The sequence below is a fragment of the Mustela nigripes genome, chromosome 3, assembly GCF_022355385.1.
Source record: "Mustela nigripes isolate SB6536 chromosome 3, MUSNIG.SB6536, whole genome shotgun sequence".
Classification (NCBI taxonomy): domain Eukaryota; kingdom Metazoa; phylum Chordata; class Mammalia; order Carnivora; family Mustelidae; genus Mustela; species Mustela nigripes.
Window position 1 is genome coordinate 159,060,768 of NC_081559.1, and position 23,704 is coordinate 159,084,471.

The 23,704-nt window shown below is 47.0% G+C and overlaps 2 protein-coding genes across 5 annotated transcripts in view; both read left to right on the forward strand.

The window, feature by feature from the left end:
• Positions 1-5,991, forward strand: part of LAPTM4B (lysosomal protein transmembrane 4 beta) — a 77,699-nt gene extending 71,708 nt beyond the window's left edge. The window contains exon 7 of the mRNA XM_059394912.1: positions 4,884-5,991. Within this exon, the coding sequence (XP_059250895.1) occupies positions 4,884-4,961 (78 nt within the window). The 3' untranslated portion in view covers positions 4,962-5,991. The remainder of the gene's footprint in view (positions 1-4,883) is intronic.
• A 15,784-nt stretch (positions 5,992-21,775) lies between these two features.
• The window catches only part of MATN2 (matrilin 2), a 134,842-nt gene continuing 132,913 nt past the window's right edge, over positions 21,776-23,704 (forward strand). For 2 of the 4 annotated variants that reach the window (XM_059394915.1, XM_059394916.1), the window contains exon 1: positions 21,776-22,198. The gene's annotated coding sequence lies outside the window, so the exon portion shown is untranslated. The remainder of the gene's footprint in view (positions 22,199-23,704) is intronic. The other 2 variants (XM_059394913.1, XM_059394914.1) reach the window with 1 other exon arrangement.

Genomic DNA, 23,704 nt, shown 5'->3' on the forward strand with positions numbered 1-23,704 from the left:
TCCTTTCCTAGGGCTTCTCCTTCCCTAACCCAGGGTAGACGAGATGGCACACAGCTGTCATCCGGGTCACTGGTTTCATTTTAACGTACCACTTGTTAGGGTGCAGGCCAGCAAGCTGACTTCAGGTGCCATTTCCCACGTGCCTCTTCTGACCCCCGGTTTTGGACCTCCGAATCTCCAGGGATGGTTCTTTGAGAATCTGATGAAAGCTCTGAACACTCTTCCCGGGAAATAATTGCACAAACACAAAATTTGGCCTGTTGTCTTGTGAATGTCTGAAGACATTTGTGTAACTTACATGGAACAATTTGGATGATGTCATCTTAGCAACTATAGAGTTCCAAATAAGCCTTCGTCTTCATTGTGCCTAAGCTCTAATAGCATAAGTCCAACTTTAACCATAGTATCCAAAAATCTCCTATTTTTACCAATAAATAGTTCTTTTCTCTTGAGCATTTTTATCATTTCTTAGTATTTGATGGAATGAATTTGTTTTCCAAGCTTTAATCACTGGTGGATGTATGGCCAGTTGGAATCGCTTCTCTGTTAACATTTTGCAACCTTTGATATTAATTTCTTTCTCCCTCCAACTGTTCTATATATCGATGTAGCTAGGAAAATGAAGTTTGCTCTGGTAACACTCTGAGTATTTGTTGAGTTGAATTGAAATGACTGAGGAGTTGCCTTTCCCACAAGCACACTGTAACCGAGCAAGAGAACTCCCAGTTAAAGAGACACTCCAGACAGAGTCTAATCTTCCTAATGAACCGCTGCCTTCTGGGGTCATTGGCAAGAGGGATTTTTCCATCTGCAAGGAATAAAGTTACACTTTCACACAGTCACTCCATGGTTGAGCTCCTATTAAGACAGACTGCAAGGGATGGTACTTAGATTAGAATTTCATTGTATTGAATATTGCTTCAAGTAAAGTGGTCTGTGGCTGAGATTTGTAATGTGTCTTTGTTTGCCGACTCACTGAGTAGCTGCCACGTACCAGACAGTGACTTCCTTTTGCAGTAGGCTGTGACCTATATTCTTAGTCCTGAGAGATTACTTTTTAGCCATTCATTATGAATGACTAAATTTCGAAATGTGGAAGATGGAGTTTAAATGCCAACTTCTAAAAATGTCAGAATAATCGGATTTCAACCAGTTTTGTTGTATGGCATCTTAACTAGCATGTTCTGTCTTAATTGACCCTAGTGCAGTTTTCTCGGATTTCCAAGTACTTCATTGATCTTAGTAGAAAAGGACAAGAGGAAGTGTTTCCAGTCAGTATCGACAGCCTATAATAGAGGAAGTATGGTGGCCCTGATGGCACCAACCCCTTCCTTGAAATTGTCAATAATATTAACATCATTTATATTTTAAAAAGATGACGTCGTTTCAGAATGTAAAACTTATACTCCATTTGGACAACTGTCAGTGAAAAGAGCATGAGGTGCTGTGTGAAGGCCGTTCTTCAGGCTGCATTTAGTATGTGGTGGTGAGGAAGCGGAGACAGGTGAGGCGGTCACAAGCCCTGGTGAAAGGACAGACTCTTCTGTCTGTACGATGCCATACACCAGGCATCTTGACTTTGGGTAAAGAGTCCGAGGCTGTAGGATATTTGAGACAGAAGCCAATATTGGGATATTAAAATTCCGACATAAAGTGAAACTTTAAAACAAGTTTGAAGGGGCGCCTGTAGGGGTGCCTGGGTGGCTCAGTTGGTTAAGCATCTGCCCTCAGCTCTGGTGATGATCCCAGGGTCCTGGGATGGAGCCTTGTATCGGGCTCCCTGCCCAGCGGGGAGCCTGCCTGTCCCTCTCCCTCTAGGCCCACCCCCCGCTTGTGCCCGCCCCCGCTTTGCATGTTACCTCCCCCTCTCTCCAATACTTTTATAAATAATTAAAACAAGTTTGAAGATAAATTGCAAGAAGCAGTGACAAACTACCTAACTCAATGTGAACCCATTTTGACAAAAGGCAAAGCCTGGGTGGCTCAGTTGGTGAAGTGACTGCCTTCAGCTTGGGTCATGATCCTGGAGCCCTGGGATTGAGTCCCTGCTCAGTGGGGAACCTGCTTCTCCCTCTGACCCTCCCCCCCTCTTGTGCTCTCTCTCCCTCTCTTTCTCTCTCTCAAATAAATAAAATCTTAAAAAAAGGCAAAGTTACAGTACTTCTTTTTCTTTAAAAAAAAAAAAAGTCATGTTTAATCTTTTGTGTACATTTTGCAGAATCTTGAGTGTTGCATTTTGCTGGGGAAAGAGAATAAATTGGATGCAGCGGCTGATTTCACTCTCTTAAGTAGCTCTGCTGTGTTTGAGGGTAATCTCTCCAAGGGTAATCGTAGATATGAATCAGGTAATTGTTTAATGAGGCTGAGGAGCATAGTGCTGGAGCTCAGTCATGCAAAATTTAGTATTTCTAGTTTCGCTCACAGCTGTGCTGCTGGCTGTAAGTTACAGTATCTAACGCGCGCGCGCATACACACACACACACATACATACACACACACACACACACACACACACACACACAAACATACACAAACGCCAGTGTGCAGACTCCGGGAAGGAAGCTGTGGCTTTGTTGTAGAGAATGCTGCTGCCACACACTGGGTGAAGGGCCTTTGGGTGGAAGATGGGGCTCTGTTCATGCTCTGACCCCCGCCCCCTCTCACTGGGGTCCCAGCAGGCGCTCTGCCTTCAGACTGCCCAACTTGGCTGTGTGCTCACCTGTCTACCCGCAGCACCGCCTCGCCTTTCTTGGCCTTATCCCTCTTCTCCAGATGCCTAAAGTGTTCCCTATGTGTTCTTTGATGTCTTGTTCACACCCACGCATTGATCATGCCCGATTTTACGGCTTCGCCTCTGGTCCTCTGTTAATCATTCTTTCTGCAGTCTACTCTGTTCCAATGACTGGGTGGTTTCTGTCTCCTAATTGGACCCTTACCGGTGCCAGCGTCCTCTGCCTGCAATGCCAGGCTGCACTTGGCAGTCGTGTGCACGTACAGTGTCCCATGGCCAGCCCAGGCGATGCTTCACTCATTCATTCCACCAGCATCGGAGTTCTGTGCCCAGTACGCACTGGGCCGGACTCTGGCGTTAAGAAAGACTGGGCTTCAGCTCAGCAGGGTCTCCGAGACTGGGAGAAGAGGAGAAGTCGTCAAGTGGGTTAAAGTAGAGAGGTAGGAGTGGGTGTGTGTCTGTGCCTGGTATTGCTGGGAATAGCGGATGACAAAAACTTAGAACAAAAAACTTCAAACGTGAGTGTGTACCTCTGGAAGCTAAAAGGATAAATAAATGAAAACGCAAACATTGACAAATGATTACCGTTTTCAGTGTAAGTGATCTCCATAATTTTGTTCTTTTCCATTTGTGAATGTTCTTTGTCTTCGCACAAAGCACTTGAGGTGGGTAAGGTTTTCATTTATCTCATCTCTGAATGCCTGAGGGCAGGGACTGTCCTTTCTCTTAATTACCTTGTACCCACAGTGCCTGCTGTCTAGTAGGTGCCTAGTAAATGGTAGTTGACTATACTACTAGGCTGATGATACTGAGTTCAAATGCCCCAGTTGGTTTTTTACTACAGAATTAGTCGGTGTTTCCTTACGTTGCCAGTTCATGAACCATTCCAGGCACTTGTTTTTGTACTTGAGATGTGAACAGGAAGGTTGTCAGTCAGCACAAGTGCTGTTCCTCTTGAGCCATTTACGGATGGTATCGCCCATCTCAGGTGTGCATCGAGCAGTGTTAACTACTCTGTAGACCTCCAAATCTTTGGCATCCCTGTATTACAGGTGTAGAAATGGAGGGGCAGTTAATTACTCGAGGCTCTGCTGAGAAAAGGTGGCCGATCTCCCCATGAGTGGTTCCCATGGTCAGTCAGGTGCCCACCCTCTTCGTGTGCACACGTAGGCATCTCCCAGAAGCCTTTCTCCTTTCAAAAGACAGTTGCTTCCTTTCTAGTCCTAGAGACACAGCCCTTTGGCCCTGCAGGTACTTTGACATCCAGGCTCATGTGAGCAGGGTTAGAAAACCTAGAAGGGGCCAGAAGTCTCTTTCCACTTTCTCCTTTAAAAAGTCGTCTTGGGGGATGCCTGGGTGGCTCAGTTGGTTAAGCGGCTGCCTTAGGCTCAGGTCATGATCCCAGCGTCCTGGCATCGAGTCCCACATCGGGCTCCTTGCTCGGCGGGGAGCCTGCTTCTCCCTCTGCCTGTGCGCTCGCTCGCTCTCTCTCTCTCTCTCTCTCTGGCAAATAAATAAAATCTTATGTAGCCATTCATCAATTGATAGATGTTTAATTTTTTTATTTTTTATATATTTTTTTAAGATTTTTATTTATTTATTTATTTGACACAGAGAGAGAGAGAGAGATTACAAGTAGGCAGAGAGAGAAGGAAGCAGGCTCCCCGCTGAGCAGAGAGCCCGATGCGGGACTCGATCCCAGGACCCCGAGATCATGACCTGAGCCGAAGGCAGCGGCTCAACCCACTGAGCCACCCAGGCGCCCCGATGGATGTTTTTAAAAAAAAAAAAAAAAAAAAGTCATCGTCGTCTCGGGGCACCTGGCCGGCTCAGTCGGCTAAATGTCTGCCTTCAGCTTAGGTCGCGATCCCAGGGTTCTGGGATCGAATCCAGCATCGGACTGCCTGCTTCACACTCAACTCCTCCCTGCTCGTTTTCTGTCTCTTTCTTGCAAATAAATAAATAAAATCTTAAAAAAAAAAAATGAACAAAAACTGTCTCCTGGAAGTGTGGCCACTTGCTGGCGAGTTGAAATTTGGCACAGGTGATGACCAGCATTCCGTTCCGTGAGAGTCCCGTTGCCGTGAGAGCTCAGGGGAACGGGGGTGCACGTGTGCGCGCTAACCCGGGTGTCTGCTGTGTGTCTTCTCAGGTGCTGTTACCGCCGTGCGATGACACCGCTGTGAATGGGGCTGCCAAGGAGCCGCCGCCCCCTTACGTGTCTGCCTGAGCCCACGAGCGCGGCGGGACTGAGCACAGCGACTTCAGTTCTGGACGTCGGAGCAATAGTCCTTTTTTTTCTCTTCTGGGATGAGCTCTCTGAGCTTCGTTGTTGCTGAAATGCTCCAGTTTTAAAATGTAGACGTTAAGTGAAACCCTCTTTAGTTTTAAGCATACACTGTGGCTAGAGCACGTTGATGGACTCAGTGTACAGTCCTCTGGAGGGCGGCGCGCTGGGCTTCCGGCGTCCTCCCCGGGGTTCCCTTCCCAGCAGTCGGGATGAGCCCCCGCGTCAGAGGCCGGGAGTTCATCATCACACCTTCCCTTTGTGTTCCTTCTGTTTCGAGAGTGTAAAATAAAATGAGAATTAGATGATGCTTTTCTTAAGCCAGTGTTGGAGCAAACCCTTCACACCTTACAGAGCACGCGTGTCCATTGTGTGATTATTGCTCTAATGACGGAGTAGGTGTCCCTGTCTATATAAATAAAACGAGAATTTCCTGAAGATTCTTTAGGACTTAAATTCAGTGGCAGTTTTGTATTTGCTGTTCAAGGATTCTGTCTGCGGGCGAAATTGAGACCTTTCAACAATTCCAGGCAGTGACTCACAGCCGCTCTCTGAGGGCTGGTCTTAAACACCCACGGCTGGGGTCACGGATAGGCGGGTCTCACCTGTGTCACGGGAGAGGAGCTGATGCGTTTAGTACCACTTGGTGCTCCCTTTCTAGTTTATCATGCCCACCCTAGTCACTAAGGATTTATTTGCCTAAGAGTATGAAAAAAGATTTCCTTCTAATCTCCTTGCAAGGTATAGCATGCTATTTTGAAATTCCGAGTATGCCCAGTCATCTGTTCAAATGTAAAACGGTCTTCAGAGAAATGAGTAGAGGGGTGCTTTTCTTGTGGAATGTTCTTATCGCAACTACCGAATTTCAAGGTCATGTGTGCAAAAGTCACAGCTCTCCTGGTTTTCATTGTTTTATTCATTGTTGAGTGTGCTGTAAATGAAGGCTTTGCAATTAAAGTGAGATTTGCCCACATCTGAGAAAGTAACCTTTTGATTTTGTGGTGATCGTGCTTAGGGACCTTTCCCACTCACATGTGGCCATGCAGACACAGTTTGGCCCAAGGAAGCACCTTTACAACTTGTTTCTCTCTCTCTCTCTCTCTCTCTCTCTCACACACACACACACACTACACACACACACATTTTTACCCCCTGTTTCATTGCTGATAAAACCAGAGCATCTCAGGCCAAGAGAAATGGAGCCCAACAGACCTGAGCTGCTCACACTTCCAAACCCCACCCCTGCCAGGCTCGGTGTGCTCAGCTGTTTTGCATACGGTTGCTTTATGTCCATGGTGTACTTTTTTTTTTTAATAAACATATAATGTATTTTTATCCCCAGGAGTACGGGTCTGTGCATGGTGTACTTTTAATAAGCAGTTCAGACTTGACTCCATTCCAAGGGAGATCAAATAGAGGAGTAGGAGGGGGGGACTTTTGAACCCCTGAGACTCAGCCTCAGTGATTTCTTTTGGTGTATCTCATTAGTATTCTTTATAAACTCAGCCTAAGAAATTCTCTTCCTGGAAGCTTTGTGCCCATAAGAGTCGCAGTAAGTCGCAGTAAGTTAATCATTTTAAGAGCTGTTGGGAATGGAAAAGGCCTCTCGGACTGTTTCCCTGATCTCTGGAAGGCTCATAGGACATCACAGTTGCTTGCATGGACCTCCCTGTGATTTTCCAGCCGTCTGCCTGCTAATTTCTGTGTTCCAGAAAATGGCACATGGTTAAGTAGAAGTGTTGATTTTGAGTCTGGGGGCCGTCCTCTGAGGGAATATTGTTCGTGTTATGCTCAGAGCACACCACAAGACACCAGGATATCCTGTCACTCTCAGGTGTCCCATCTGGAACTGGTGAAGCAGCCTTTCCTGACGCACAGCATAACCCAGGCTGTGCGGGAAGGCCGCATCTGTAGTTCCTCTGAGTGATGACCTGTCCTCTCAGCTCCCCTGTGAGGTGGTGGTGTTTGGAGCCCATTCCATGACTCAGCAGTTTACTCTGTCTTTATCTCATTGCCAGTCCAGTTAAATACTTCTCTTAAAATTATTTTACTATTTTAAAAAAGATTTTATTTCTATTTTTTGACAGCACAAGTAGGCAAAGCGGCAGGCAGAGGGAGAGGGAGAAGCGGGCTCCCCGAGGGGGGGGGGCTGATGGGGGGCTCAATCCCAGAACTCTGGGATGGTGACCTGAGCCGAAGACAGACGCTTAACCGACTGAACCACCGAGGTGCCCTTCTTAAATGTTATTTATTTGACAGAGATCACAAGTAGGCAGAGAGGCAGGCAGAGAGAGAGGAAGCAGGCTCTCCGCCGAGCAGAGAGCCCGATGCGGGGCTCAGTCCCAGGACCCCGAGATCATGAGATCATGACCTGAGCCAAAGGCAGAGGCTTTAACCCACTGAGCCACCCAGGCGCCCCTTAAATGTATTTTAAATCCAACTTTAATATTTGACCCTCTTCCTCTGTTTGCTGTATACAGTCATTCCCTCATTTGTCCGCATGCCGGTATGCCTCTCGGTCACTCTACTGATGAGAGCGCCTCAGCCTTTTTCATCTTGACCATCCTCTGGAGATCCTTATGACTAGATCCTGGATGTTCAGCCCGGCGCCCAAAGGTGTGCCAGTGGACCCACCAAGAGGCAGCCCATGTGGGAGATTTTGGGGTCTGTTCCTTGGGCCAGAGAGAACAGGAAGCGGGACACCTTTTGCCCAAGATGTGATCTGTCACCCTAGGAACCGAGCTTCCATTGAACAAGCTGGGCAGATTCCCAGAATGCCCAGTCCTATGGAAGAGTTTTAAGACCAACAGACCCCCCCACCCCTTCCTGTACCTTCTTCCAACACAAAACCTCATGGCAGGATCTCTTCCACATCTGGTCTCCTCGTCCCTTCCCCCCGCCCCCCGCCCGGGTCTTACTAACCCCCTGAGAATGTAAAGAACCTTCCCTCTCCTGGCCTTTTTTGCTCCACCCTTTTTTTTTTTTTTTTTTTTTTTTTTAATTACTCCATCTGTTCTGGCCCTAAATATTTTAAGTTTGCTGACCCAAACCACACCTCATTTTATGTGTCTTTTCACTCTCAGTTCGTTCATCAACAATAACTTATTAGCAATGATCTCACTAGACCATCTGTATAGACACTGTCACCATTAGAGTTGTTTTCTCCATGGAGCAATGTATTGTCTTTGAAATATTCATCCTTGGAGAATAAAACCCTGCTGTGCAAACTGAGCATTTGTGATCAAGGAAAACTAATGAGACTGTGAAAATAGTTCCCATTTCTTGAAAAACACGTGTAGCTTTCACAACCCATCTAGAAACAGACTTAAATATCATTAAATAATATTGCTGCTCATTACATAGGCAGTCACTAATGGTCTGGAGGGGAGAGGGCAGGTATCTTTGCCAGACTATCAAAAGAGCTGCACAAGGGGACTGCCAGCATCAAATACGGGCTCAGCCCTCCCCGGGCTGCCACCTTCAGACCTAACATGTATCAAACACAGAGCCAGAACCTAGAGCCGTGTAAAATGGGTTTTTTGGCAGCTCGGAGTGGAAGGGAAGGCAAAGGGCTTTGCAAGGATGTCTCCACACCCATGGAATTCACTTAAAAGTGTCTCTGCACACTAGCCAAGTTTTCTGCCAAATGACGAGTATGGAAGCCAACCAGATCGGTGACCTTCCCAGAAGCCCACGCACGCCTTTTGCTGACTATAGCACCCAGACATCAGAAAAGGGAAGCTGTCGTTGGCCAACCTAGGAAAAAAATCACATCAAGGCAGCCGTCTTAGCACTCTCCCCTCATCAATGTGATCCTAATTAGCAAGAGCAGTTGCTGCTCCAGAACCCGGGGTTGGACTTAAAACAGAGTAATGGACTCAGGCTTGCTTGTTTTAGCCCAGCTCAAACTTAACACATGCTTTTTAAAAAGTCATTACAGTATACACACAGTTTTTATTAAGTGAGCATACGTATTAAGATGGGAACCTCTTTGGCTCAGCAAATAAAATTATAACCTCTCTTCTTTGGTGTATGTCAAGACACCCGGGGTCTGTTTCTCCAACAGAGCAAAGCGAGTTTGGAAGAGCACAGGGTGAGCCCAGTGGACTGGACATGGCTCGCCAGCGTGGTGGCTTTGAGCCACAGTTCTTCCAGGAAAGGCCCAGACTAGACGGGTCTTCATCTTGTCTGCCCCTTACTAGTCCCACATGTGGTATGGCATCTCAGCAACCCCTGTGCCTACTCAGAGCTTGGAAAGTCCTAAGTTCCCTGATTGCTGGAATCCTAGATACGGGACATCCAACCTGAAGAGCCCATAATGCTTCCACCTGTGGCCTCCACCTGCAGGAGCCCCCGGCTGTGGTAAGAACAAAGGGAACAAATGGATCTGCTCTCCGTGCCACCAGCCCCAGCACAAAGGACTCTCTGCTCTGTGTGGTGGCCTGTGTGAGATGTGGCTTTTCACCCAGTATTCATTTTAGCCAAAGGAATGTATTTGTAATTATTCTTTGTCAACTGTTTTACTTTCACTGGATGTTTCTTTAGTTTAAATTAAGTCCTTTTATTTATTTATTTATTTATTTATTTATTTATTTATTTATTTTTAAGAAAGATTTTATTTCTTTGACTGACAGAGAGAGGGAACACAAGCATGGGAATTGGGAGAGGGAGAAGCAGGCTTACCGCCTAACAGGGAGCCCAACATGGGGCTCGATCCAGGACTCTGGGATCATGACCTGAGCCGAAGGCAGATGCTTAATGACTGAGCCACCCAGGCACCCCAAGTTAAGTCCTTTTAAAATTAACATCTTTCGAGTCCCACATCGGGCTCTCTGCTCAGCAGGGAGCCTGCTTCCCTTCCTCTCTCTGCCTGCCTCTCTGCCTACTTGTGATCTCTCTCTGTCAAATAAATAAATCTTAAGGAAAAAAAAATTAACATCATTCCTACGTAGAGCTCCCTTTAATAAATAATGGGCTCAGCTCTAGCCCTGCTTTTGTCCTGCTCTGTCTTCTCTATCTCGGTGGCTTACTGACATGACCTATTCATTGTACCCCAAATAGAAAATTGGCGCCTCTCACCTCAAATCTGTTCCTGTTGACTTGCGTTTCAGCTGGTGGCCTCCCCATCCTCCCAGTCATCCTTCCAGTCATGCCACTTGGAGCGAAATCACTGGTCCTCTGTCTTGTTCTTCTTTTTCCCTTTCCCCATATCTGATCAGTCTCCAGCCCTGTGGTTTCCACCTTTAGATCAGGTGAAACCACGTATACCACTTCCTGAGCCCCTCCAGTGTGCCTTCCGTTCTGCTGAGCACTGCGCATGTACAAACTTCATCTGCATAGTACAGAGGAGGGAAGGAGACTTCTAAAGGAAGGAAACCAGTCCGAAGTCACACCAGTTACTGGCAGAGCCAGGGTTTAGATGCCAATTAAGGCCATGTGAGTGGGTGTTGGTATTTAAGACATCTAGAATCCCAGAATCCTGTATATGCCTCTCACTTCTTACTAACAACGGCTGACTTCCAGTTATTAAAATGAATGCATTCCAAGAAGGCAAACATGCCATGCAAAGCCATGTGAGCTCTGTAAACTTGGGGTGGACCTTTGTCTTGAGGTTTGCATTACGTAAGTAAAGCTGTCAGTTTCCTATTTAACTGGACTGGAAAGTGTTCTGCAAATACCACCTTTTAATTCTTACTATAAAGAATTGATTCAGGGGTGCCTGAGTGGCTCAGTGGGTTAAGACTCTGCCTTTGGCTCAGGTCGTGATCTCGGGGTTCTGGGATCGAGCCCCACATTGGGCTCTTGGCACAGCAGGGAGCCTGCTTCCCCCTCCCCCTCCCCCTCTCTGCCTACTTGTGATCTCTATCTGTCAAATAAATAAATAAAATCTTAAAAAAAAGTTTAGGGACGCCTGGGTGGCTCAGTTGGTTAAGCGGCTGCCTTTGGCTCAGGTCATGATCCCAGCGTCTTGGGGTCAAGTCCCATATTGGGCTCCTTGCTCAGCAGGAAGCCTGCTTCTCCTTCTGCCTCTGCCTGCCACTCTGTCTGCCTGTGCTCACTCTCTCTGACCACCTCCCCCCTCAAAAAATTTAAAAAATCTTTAAAAAAACAAAGAATTGATTCAGGCAGGAAGAAAGATCAGATATAGTGGACCTTTCACAGCGGTTCATCGTTTTAAGTGAGCAATTGCTTTTGAGGAAATTAGACACCATTTTAAAACTGTACTGATTTATCTTTGTTGAGGAAAATAACATACTAAGATTCCAGGAAGGGGCACCTGGGTGGCAGTCGGTCAAGTGTCTGATTCTTGGTTCCAGCTCAGGTGGTGATCTCAGGGTCGTGAGTTGGAGCCCCAGGTCAGGCTCCACGCTCTGTGGAATCTGCCTGAGATTCTCTCCCTCACCCTCTGCACCCCCCCCCCCCCAACTAAAATACATCTGAGAAAAAAATAAAAAAAGATTTCCGGCCTTCTAACTCAGACTAGTATGTGAGTGAGTAGAACGGGGTTGTAATTGTTGTACCATCTTGGGGTAATAGTTGGAGGCCTTGAGACTCACCTTCCTTCCCTGCCCCTGCCCCAGGAAGCTTGTGTCAACAAGCCTTTCCTGCTGGTCTAAGGAGAAGGAGACAGAATAGAGCAGTCCTTTCCCTTGGGGCTGTAGGCTTTCTTCTGTCTTACGGCTGCATCCCTGAAAGCCATCTTCCTTAAGCAACTTCACAGTGAATCCAGGTATGATGCCGGCACCAGGAAACATTGTAAACTTGTGGGCGTTTAAAAAATAACGTAGGTCATGTATTGTAAGGAAAAAAAAAAAAAAAAGCCAACAATCTATCAATCTATCCTTCGGATCTCAACTTGAGAAACCCCCTTCTGGAAGCTTTTACGACCCACTAGTCTGGAAGTGATTCACTTTACAATCTTCCATAGTATATCCAGTGACCAGCCAATGCACGTCTTAACACTGATTCCTGTTGCTATTCTTCTTTTTAAGGCCTAAATGAATTAGCCTCTTAAAAGATTTTGTTTATTTTAGGGAGAAAGCGAGAAAGAGCACATGTGCATGATCTGTGGGGCTGGGGAGGAGAGAGGCGGAGGAAGAGGGAGAAAAATCTCAACAGAATCCACACTGAGGGACACCTGGGTGGCTCAGTGGGTTCAAGCCTCTGCCTTCGGCTCAGGTCATGATCCCAGGGTCCTGGGATTGAGCCCCGCATCGGGCTCTCTGCTCATCGGGGAGGCTGCTTCCCCTCCTGTCTGCCTGCTTCTGCCTACTTGTGATCTGTCAACTGAATAAATAAAATCTTAAAAAAAAAAAAAAATCCACACTGAGCATGAAACCTGACAAGGGTCTCAATTCACAGACATGGAGAGTTGGCTGCTTAAAAGACTGAGCCACCCAGGCGTCCCTAATCTTGCTTTCCTTGTCCAGTTGGTAAGAAAACTCGAGTCTGTGTCTTTCTTCCTTAGGGTTCTGTCTTCACTGCCTGGTATTTGTCTGGCGAACGGAAGAAACTCACAAATAGTTACTAGAATAAGAATAAAATAAGCACACGAGAGAAATTAAAAACACCTGTAATACCACCCATGGCAATTTTTAAAAAATATATTTTATGTATTTGACAGAGCAAGAGAGCACAAGCAGGGGGAGGGGCAGGCAGAGGGGGAGGGAGAAACAGGCTCCCTGCTGAGCAAGGAACCTGGATCATGACCTGAGCTAAACGCAGACGCTTAACTGACTGAGCCACCCAGGTGCCTCCCACTCTCTTTTTTTTAAAGATTGTATTTATTTGTGAGAGAGAGCAAGAGAGGGGAGAAGCAGAGAGAGGGACAATCAGACTCTCTGCTGAGCACAGAGCCTGATGTGGGGCTCAATCCTAGGACCCCAAGATCACTACGTGAGCCAAAGTCAGACGCTTAACTGACTGAGGCATCCAGTGCTCCAAATTCTGGCTCCAGTGTGACAAATTCTGAAGAACAGCTCAGTGGGGCTCAGGCTCCACAGAGCTCTCTTCTCACAGAAGGGCCTGCTGGGAAAATATGTCATTCCTTCCTTTTTTTTTTTTAAGAGTTTATTTATCTATTTGACAGAGTTCACAAGTAGGCAGAGGCAGGCAGAGAGAGAGAGAGGCTCCCCTCTGAGCAGAGAGCCCCTTGTGGGGCTTGATCCCAGGACGCTGGGACCATGAACTGAGCCAAAGGCAGAGGCTTTAACCCACTGAGCCACCCAGGCACCCCGAAAATATGTCATTCCTATTGACCATGCAAGGGAACAGAGAGGGTCCCTCTTCCAGAAAAGCCTACCAACACAGCAGCTGCAGTTGTGTGTAATTTGGGGAGTGGGCATCCTGACGTCTAGCTGTAAAAGCTGTAAAGGTGATGAGTTAAAAACAACACAATAATCAAAGGATTGATCTCTGAGGAAAGATTAAAGAGCAGCTAAGATGAGAGGCTAGCTAATGCTCTACTTCTGTTTGAAATCAAAAGAAAACAGCGTTCTTAGGTCGTGATATTCTTGTGATCAGTTTCCTTTTACATGTGAGCTTAATTCAGTAGGGCTCTGAATGAAAAGGTAAATCGCTCGATGTGCCTCTCCCTGAAAACTTCTTTTCCCTTCCCAGTAGATCAGTGTATTGTTAAAGCACTCAGTGACCAAATATGAGACCCTACGGAACTCTGAGGCGTTGGGTGTACGTGGCAAAAACCCGAACAGCGGATGTGCCACTGACGTATGGTTGATGTGTTCATCCACTTCCTGGGCGCTTGGGATTTAAACAAACCCCCTGGAAGGCTACTTGTGATAAAGCATGTTTGCCTTTCATCCTTTATAAGAATATCACAAGTCTTCTAGTAAAGATGTGTGAGGGGGACCTGTGAGGGGGACCATAGTACACAAGTACAAAAGTCCCCACCAGCAGGCGAGTCCAGCAGTGGAAAGCAAGAGCCACAGAATAATCAGAAAAAAACAGGCGAGGAAGCTGAGGAATGGAGCAGGAAGCCATTCCTGCCTTCATGCGAGAGATGCGAGAGAGACATGGTTGCAGGAAAAAGAGCATTCTAAACAGGGTGTGCAAATGAAGAAGAGGAGCAGTCTGGTTCCAGAAGAAACCGAAATGTTTGCATGGAGATTCAGAATTGAAATGAGTCCTAAAAACTAAAACTTTATTAATATGTAACTCACATGCCATACAATTCACCAAACCAAAGGCTGCAACATAATGGTTAATATTATTCAGAGTTTTACAACCATCCCCACAATTTTTAAACATTTTCGTTACCCCCAAAAGAAACTCCATACCCACAAATGGTCACTCCCCATCCCCACCCCCAGCCTTCCCAGCGCAAGGCAATTTATTTCTCTCTACGGGCTTTGCCTGTTCTGGACATAGAATCATACAACAAGTGGTCTTTGGTGACGGGCTCTTACCCTTGGCATGTTTTCCAGGTTTATTCATTTTGCAGCATATATCAGTCTCTCATTCCTTTAGACTGCAGATGACATTTCATTTTACTTATCCATCCATCACTTGGTGAACATGTGGGTTGTTTCCACTTTTTGCCTATTATGGATTATTCTGCTGTGAATATTTGTGTATAAGATTCTGTGTGGGTATATACCTAAGTAGAATGGCCAGGTTATGTGATAACTGTATGTTTAACTTTCTAAGAAGCTGCCCAGATGTTTTCCACAGTGGCTGCCCCACTTTCTGTTCCCACAGGCAATGCACAAGGGTTCTAGTTTCTCCACAGCCTCAGCAACACTTGTTATTTCCAGTCTTTTTTCATGGACATTTGAGAAGAATGTGAATTCAGCCATTATGTCTTCACTTGGATTTTCTGCTCATTTCTCTCTCTCTTCTCCTTCTGAGACCTCTATTATGTTATTCCACTCAACGTCATTCCACAGTTCCCTTAAATGATCTTCAGTTTTTCAAATTCTCTTCTTTTTGCTGCTCTGTTTGGGTGAGTTACACTGCCCTGTCTTCTAGATTGTGGATCCTTTCTTCATCCAGTCTGCTGTTTAATGCCTCTCATGTATTTTCAGTTCAGTTATTGTATTTTTCTGCCCTGTGACTTCTGTTCGGTATTTTCTCCTTGTTGAAGTTCTCATTGTTATTCCCACATTCTTCTCCCAGATGTGGTGAGCATCTTTGTGACCATTACTTTGAACTCTTTATCAGGTAAATTACTTATTTCTGCTTCATTAAGGTATTTTCCTGAAGTTTTATTATCTTGTTCTTTCATTTAGAACACATTCCTCTGTTTCCTCATTGTGCTTGACTCTCTGTGTTTGTTTTTGTGTATTGATGAAACAGTCACCTCTTCATCTTGAAGGCATGGTCTTGTCTAGGAGATAAAACTTGTTGTTGAACCTTGCCCTAGCTTTTGGTTGTCTCTTGAAACTTTGTGATTGTCTGAGCAGCCTGATTTATTCTTGATAGGTCCCAGTTGTTAAGAGAACGCCAAGACCTGTAAGTGTTCCAGAGAAGGATCTCACTCAGCACCTCGTTTCAGGTTGACTGGAAGCTGTTCCTTCAGGTGGCAGCTTTTAAGGTTTGCAAATATAAGCAGACTTATGAGACCAGAATTGTTAATGCTGCTGGCCTCCGGACCAGGTGATCTGGAGGTGCTCCGTTGGTGACAGTTGCAAAAACTGGGGTTCCAGACAAGTGTATAAGCTGCTTGCTGGGTGGTACTGACAAGCTATAGTAAGGCCAAGTGAGAGTGTCCTCCCAACCTGCATTCCCTGAGAGCATTTCCAAAGCCTCTAGATGTGTGGTAAACCTGAAGCCTGGTCCGTGGGCGGATGTTCCAGGACAAATAAATAGGCCTTTTTCACAGGAAGAATGGGGTGTGTTTCAGTCTCCTTTCTGTGCAGTGCCCTGGGGCAGTAGCCTGCCAAGAACTGTCTCTCTCATTGTTTCGTGGCAGGGCCATAGGACGGGGCTGGTGCCAGGCAGGGCAGGTGCTGGCCCGCAGGTTTTGGTAGAACCGCTTGCCAGACTTTTTTATTACAGTCATTTAAGTGGGTGTGAAGTGATGTCTTGTGGTTTTGATTTGAATTTCTCTAATGGTAAATTATGTTGAGCATCTTTTCACTCTCATATTGACCATTTGGATACCTTCTTTGCCATAATGTCTATTCAAAAACTTTGGCCATTTATAAATTGGACTGCATTTTTATTATTAAATTGTATGGTCCTTTATATAGTCTAGGTACAAATCTCTTATTGATCTATGGTTTGGAAAAGATCTTCCCCATTCTATGGGTTGTCTTTTCTTTATCGTGTCCACTGAAGCACAAAAGCTTTTAATTTTGATGAATTCCAATTTATCTATTTTTTTCTTTTCTCATTTATGCTTTTGAAGTCCTGTGATCAGTGACTATAACTCGCTGAGAGCTCAGATGATGGTTAGCGTTTTTTAGTAATAAAATCTTTTTAAATTAAGTTATGCACATTTTTTAGACATAATGCTTTTGCACACTTCATAGACTATAGTGTAGATTAGCAAGTCAGGAAACAATAGATGTTGGCGAGGATGCAGAGAAAGGGGAAGCCCCTTTCATTGTTGGTGGGAGACAAGCTGATGCGGCCACTCTGGAAAACAGTATGGAGGTTTCTCAAAAAGTTAAAAATAGAACTGTGACCCAGCAATTATACTACTAAGAATTTATCCAAAAGATTCAAATATAGTGATTGGAAGGGGCACATGAACACTGATTTTTATAGCAGTAGTGTCCACAATAGCCAAACTGTGCAAAGAGCCCAGATGTCCATTGACAGATGGATAAAGATATCCATCTTTAATGGATATAGATGATGTGGTATAAATATGCAATGGAATATTACTCAGCCATCAAAAGAATGAAATCTTGCCATTTGGAATCACGTGGATAGTCATAGAGGGTATCATGCTAAGCGAAGTAAGTCAGAGAAAGAAATATACCATATGATTTCACTCATATATGAAATTAAAGAAAACAGACGAACATAGGGGAAGGGAAGGAAAATAAAATACGACAAAAACAGAGAGGGAGGTAAATGATAAGAGACTCTTAACTATAGGGAACAAAGTGAGGGTCGCTGGAGGGGAGATGCATGGGAGATGGGGTAACTGGGTGATGGGCATTAACAAGGGCACTTGAAATAATGAGCACTGGCTGTTACATGCAACTGGTGAATCTCTGAATTCTGCCCCTTAAACTAATAATACAGTATATGTTCATTAAATTGAATTTAAATAAACATTTTTATTTATTTTTAAGAAGATTTTATTTATTTATTTGACAGAGAGAGAGAGATCACAAGTAGGCAGAGAGGCAGGCAGAGAGGAGGAAGCAGGCTCCCTGCTGAGCAGAGAGCCCGATATGGGACTTGATCCCAGGACCCTCAGATCATGACCTGAGCTGAAGGCAGAGGTTTAACCCACTGAGCCACTCAGGTATCCCTAAATAAACATTTTTAAAAATATAATTTGGGGGGCACCCCAGTGACTCAGTGGGTTAAAAAATATATAAAAATATTTTTATATGCACTGGGAAAGCAAAAAATTTGCTCGGCTCCCTTTATTGTGCTACTTGCTTTACCGCAGCGATCTGGAATCACACTCACAGTATCTCTGAGTATGCCTGTAATTGATCTTCAGCAATGGTTCTGACAGTATTCTTCTGCCCGCATGCAAAGGCTGGCGCTAATGGTGAAGCAGTGCTAGGCAGGGCTCTCTCATTAGTCCTGCCCAGGGATGCAGAGCTGTCTTAGACATTTTGCTCTAACTGAAAGAAATTTTCAACTCTTTAAAACTTTGGTTATTCCATCCTCTTCTCAACCTCTTTCCCTTCTCATATAGTATACACGTAGCCAGTAATGTTCTGGCACTTTCTGTACTTGGGAATTGCTTTGTCCATTCTTGCTTTTAAATGAGTCAAGACATTTCCATTGCATCTTTTCAAAGACTGCTTTCCCAACAGAATTGGTCACTTTGTTTCACTACCTCTGATTTTTCCCCATCTTATGACTTATTGCAGCTCTCCCCGGTGCTTTGCCCTATTCTTCCCACTGGACTCTCTGTAGTGTTTCCCCTTCTGTTGAACCCTAGTAATAACCACACCCACTTATTTTCTTCAGCAAGAGAGAACATGGAAAAGTCCTGACTTCTGATACTTTTGTTATTCTTCTTTTTTTTTTTAAGATTTATTTATTTATTTGACAGTAGAAATCACAAGTAGACAGAGAGGCAGGCAGAGACAGGAAGGGAAGCAGGCTCCCCGCGGAGCAGAGAACCCGATGCAGGGCTTGATTCCAGGACCCTGGGATCATGACCTGAGCCGAAGGCAAAGGCTTAACCCACTGAGCCACCCAGGCACCCCTACTTTTGTTATTCTTGAGTCATTTTTGAGTTCTGTTAGCATCCTAGAGGATTCGGTAGGACAGACACACAGAGTCCTCGCCTGAGGATCTTGCAATCGGATTTCACACTGGACAACCAACGTAGACACTGGTTTATTAGTGGCATTGAGAGGAAGTAGTCAATTGAGTGTCACAGGAATGAGGCTATTGGCTTTTTTTTTTTTTCAGATTTTTATTTATTTGAGAGAGAGAGATAGCACACGAGTAGGGTAAGAGGGAGCAGCAGATTCCCTCTGAGCAAGGGGCCAGATATTGGGCTCCGTGCTAGGACACTGGGATCATGACCTGAGCTGACGGCAGACACTTAATGCTTAACCGACTCAGCAACCCAGGAGCCCCGAGGCTATTGTCTTCTAACAGCAGACTACTTTGTGCAATTCCTAGGTTTAAGGATGAAAGAAGTAGCGGAATGATGCTTCCATCCATAGCAAGTCCATATCCTCCACTCTAAAGGGGAAACTAGTCTCCAGGAAGATAGGCAGTGTTTTAGCTGTGCCAATATCCAGGAAAACAAGTCAGATTTCCACTAGCTCTTGCCTATGCATTGAAACTCCTCACGTCCTGCTATTATCTCTGGTTTTTGACAGGGAGACTCATCAATCTGATTTCACAAACATTACAAGGCTCTAAACTCCAGGCTCAGGCCATAGCAGCCCATTCCCCTCCACTGTGTGGCATAGGGCAATATCCAAAAACAAGCAGAAGGCCTGGTCCCTGCCCTCAGGAGCAAATGGCCCAAGTTCAAGATCACATATAAACATGTGAGTCCTCTTCAAAACATAAATTGTTTTCCTAAATAAAATTTTGACTGGCTATAGTTTTTTCCTGATCACTTTCATCTTGTCTTTCCAAGGTGGGGTAGTAGTTTTTTTTTTTATAGAAATCATTTCACCTGGGTCAAGAGTACCAACAGCTAGCCTGTCCTCAAGGAGGATCTTCTGGACATGGAACTGATTGTCCATGCTGATGGGACGCCCCAGAGGAAGCACTGCCTTGGGCTGGAGTACAAACCCAGCCACCACCTTGTAATGCTCCTCTCTTAACTTCCAGTCCCAACCGACTGGCAGCTGGCCCAAATGGGAAGTGTCTCCTAGGTAAGACATCTTGCCCTTCTCCTTGATGTGGGTGGGGGGAGGGGTGGTGTGCCAACAGTTTACATGGAACTCAAACGTCATCAGTTACTGAGAAACACAGTGTAAGGGAGGAGAGACCGCAATTCTATATTTCTCCTCACCCATTTAGTACAAGGTTTATTTTAGGTTATGGGTCTATGAACCAACCTGTCCGCTCTTTGGTTTCTGAACCCTTCCCATTTAATAGTCTCATTTCAGTCTGCCCTCTAGGAAGCAAAACAAAACAAAACAGAAACTCTTAATGTTTATAAGGAACAGATGAATTCCTATGTCAAAATTCTCTATGAAGTTAGTCATGATTGTGAGCCCTGGGTCAAATGGTGTCCCCTTCACCCCAGTCCTTACGCCACCATAGACCACATGTGGAGATAGAGAGCTGAGGTTGGAACCTGGTAGAGCTACCAGGTATAATGAATCTGGATGGCTATCCATTCCAACTAACTCTTGAACTTTCAGATACTACATACCCTCATTCTTATCTGTGGGCATACGATTGCCTGCATGAGAACTGAAAATCTTAAACTCACACTTCTTCTGAATAAGATTCTCTGTACATTAAGCTGGTAGCAAGGCGTTTGGCAGAAAAGGTAAATCTGGGTTCTCCCCAAGAGCCTCTGGTGTTATCAACTTGCATTCACCTAGAAGGTGACCAGGAAGTGAAGGCACTATATTTTCCGACTTGGTATTTCAGGACACTGAGCTCACTTACGCTTCATTTTTTCTGGCAGACCTGAGGATCATTCCACAAGGTAGAACAACTCATTGACCTATTTGACTTGGCCCCAGGAGTGCTTCGTACAGAAATTTCCTATTCCGAAGAATTCTGACAGAATTCCCTGGAGAAAAACACCCATTTTAGTTGGCATATCCTAGAGTCCCTGGAATCAGTTACTTACTTAGAATTCCTTAAAATTTGGAAGGATTTAGGAATAGCCATTGTTTTCTTGATAAATTACTGGACATACTGGTGTCTTGGAATAAGGCAACGCATTTTATATGCAAGTTTCCAGAAACTGCAACTCAACTTCCCCAGCTCCTAAGGGATTTTCACTGGCCCAGACTCAGGAAGAATTTTCTTCTGTGGGATCCAAGACCTCAGAGACCAAACATTTCCTGAAGACTTTCCTCTGCTTTCTGACTTCTACCTACCTCCTCCCAGAGACAAAGAAAGAAACCATTTCTGACCTGCACAGGCAGTCAGGAGTGCCCCGGGGGCCTAAGGTGCAGGTTAGGAGAACAAAGGAACATGAATCCAAGAATCTCTCTCTGCAATATGGCACAACGAAGTTGCCTGGTGGTTTGAGTATGTTAACCTGTCGCTTTATGACTGGAATTTTTACTCCCCGCTCCTGGAGCTTTTCTAAGGAATTGATTTTGTATATGGTGCTCATTTATATTCCAGAAACCAACTCGATCATAAAATAGAAGGGATGGTTAGGAATAAAGGCAGCCAAGAGCACTTAAATTATCAGACTCTGGCACCTCCAAAGGTTTTGAAATTCATTAGTTCTGCTGCCTCTCCCCCATAGCTTGTTAAAACCTGACCTGGGTGTGTTGGGTTAGTGGTTTGGGGATAGAATTTTGGAGCCATCCTTAGGAGATGTGCTGGCCTGGTGTACATTGCCCCCTCATGGGGCTAGTCAGGAGACGCATGTAGGGTGTGGAGCGGCACACCAGGCCCTTTCCATGCCGGGGTCCCCTCCTGTCATCTGCATCCCTCCGAAGTTCTGCGGGGACCTCTAAGGTCATGTACTCCCACCTTATAAAGTTGGAAATATCTTCCCGCATAATTACAAAAAGTCTTGTCTGAACTAGATTTTCTCTGCTCCTTCAGAGTAGGAACTTTGTTTCCTCTCTGTCCTGGCATCCTTACTCCCCGCTACCCCACCCCGGCCTGGTCTGGTCCCCGGCCAGTGGACGTTCTGTGAATAAGAACTGGCACTGGTGGGATGTTCTGGGCACTGCCAAGACAGGTCCTGGCACTTGTCACCAGTTATCCCCATTCTCACCACTTTTTCTTCATCACCATCATCGATGGATGCCTCCTGCAGATCGTGACCCCAAGTTCAGGACACAGTACCCCTGCCATGCCCCCCTTGCCTCAGGAGATGCTGTCCCTCCACCCCACCCCGCCAAGTCCCCCAGAGCCTCTGTTGTTCAGAGTCTGCGGTCCGGACCCCTGGAGTCCGCAGCCCGCCTGGGCTGGCGGAGGGGGCCGAGCGGAGCCGGGTGGCAGCAGGCAGGGCGCACGGCCAGGGTGCCCGGCTCCCCCGCTGCCCGCAGGGTGGGGCCGCAGTGGCCGCCGCTCCCTTCCCGCGCCTTCCCCATCCCCGAAGACGACACCCCTCCTTCCGCCCGGCCCGCTCCCCACCCTCGCCGCGGCGCCGCCTCCCCGCCGCCCTCCCGCGCTGGCCCCGAGCCTCGCAGGCAGCTAGCGAGCGAGGGGAGCGCTCTGGGATGGGACTTGGAGGAAGCGGCGAAGGAGGAGACAGCGGCCGAGGCTCGGGCTTCTTCCGCGGCTCCCGCCAGCGACCCCCGAGGAGAACGGCGCCTCCCCGAGCGGCGAGGAGGTCGGCGACGAAGACCCGGGTGGCTGCGCCCGTCTCGCTGCTCAGGCGCCCGCGGCGGCGGCGGCTGCAGGTGAGCGGGGCGCGCTTTCCCCGGGGATCTCCGCGCGGCCCCGCCGCCCCGAGGCGCGGACAGACCGGCCGACCGCCTGACAGACCGACATCCAGACCCGCAGAGCGCGGGCGGACGGGCGCACGCGGGCGCTGCCCCAGGCCTGCCTGCCCGCCTAGCCCCGGCCCCCGCCTGCGGCTTGGCGCGGCCCCTCCGTCCGGGCGCCCCCTCCGCCCGGGGGCTTGTGGCTCCCGACCCTGCTGGGCGCGCGCGGGTGGCGGGCGGCGCTGCCCAGACCCCCCAGGCGGGGAGAAGACTGGCCACTCTGGCCGGGCGAGCGGAGAGCGCTCCCTGCCCCGGGCGCACCCGCAGTGCCCCGTGGGGGCGCTGTGCCCCGCAGCGCGCATTCCGGACCTGGGCTCCCACGGCCGCGGGGACGGGGAGGCTGAGACTTGTTGAGCAGGCATCCAGTGAGATTTCTTTCTCACTGGCAGGCCAGATCGAATCGGATTCCTCCCCTCGGTCGGCTGGTATTTTCATGCCCTGTTATCTGGATTTTGTTCTTGGTTCTCCCTTGTCTCTCCATGTGGAGATGGGAGAAAAAGCGGGGGGTATTTTGTGGTAGTTGCTAGAAACCCTGGACAGTTTGGGGAGGAGACAAGGTGGCCAGGACTGGACGCCCAGGAAGGCAGCTTCTCGGGAACAGACACCGCCCCCCTCCCCCCGGACTAACCCAACTGACCAAGTTCCAAATTGTCATGAATCAGGGGGCCAGGAAGCATCTCCACCAAGTGCATTGAATGGGCCTTCCAGGAGAGGGGAGGCTTTAGGGGTCGGTGGTCAAGGTCATAGAATCTGGGATTAGCCTGCCTAAGTCCAAACCCTGGCTGGGAAGCTCACAGGTTGGTAACCTTGGAGTAACCCAACTACTCTATGCCTCAGTTTCCTCATCTGTGTAGTGGAGATGTTAATACCTTCAGGGCAGAATTAAATCCTCACCTTCAGGGTGAGGATTAAGGTCCTTAGAACAGTTCTAGACGTGTCCTAAAGCTAGGTAGTGAGTTCTATTACCTCTCTTTCCAGAAAAAGCAAGTTCTTATGAGCAGTACCTCCTTCCCAACTCAGGAATATAGCCTCTCCACAGGTACATGACGGGGACAGATAATCCACACGTGATTAACTGGGGTTTTTCAGTCTGGAGACCACTCTTCCACAGCTCTCCCTTCCTGCTTTCTAAGGGACAGCTTCATAAAACCATGTCAAGATACCACAGTGGGTTTATGGACAGTGGACTGGAAAGCTTCCTCTTAGCCCCCTGAAGCTTGGCCCCTTGGAATCCACTTACGAGGGGCACCCGGGTGGCTCAGTCAGTTAAATGCCTGCCTTCCATTCAGGTCCTGGGTTTGAGCCCCGCATCGGGCTCCCTGCTCAGGGGGAAGCCTGGTTCTCCCTCTCCCTCTGGTTGCTGCTCTGCCTACTTGTGTTCTTCTTTCTCTGTATGTGTCAAATAATAAGACCTTAAAAAAA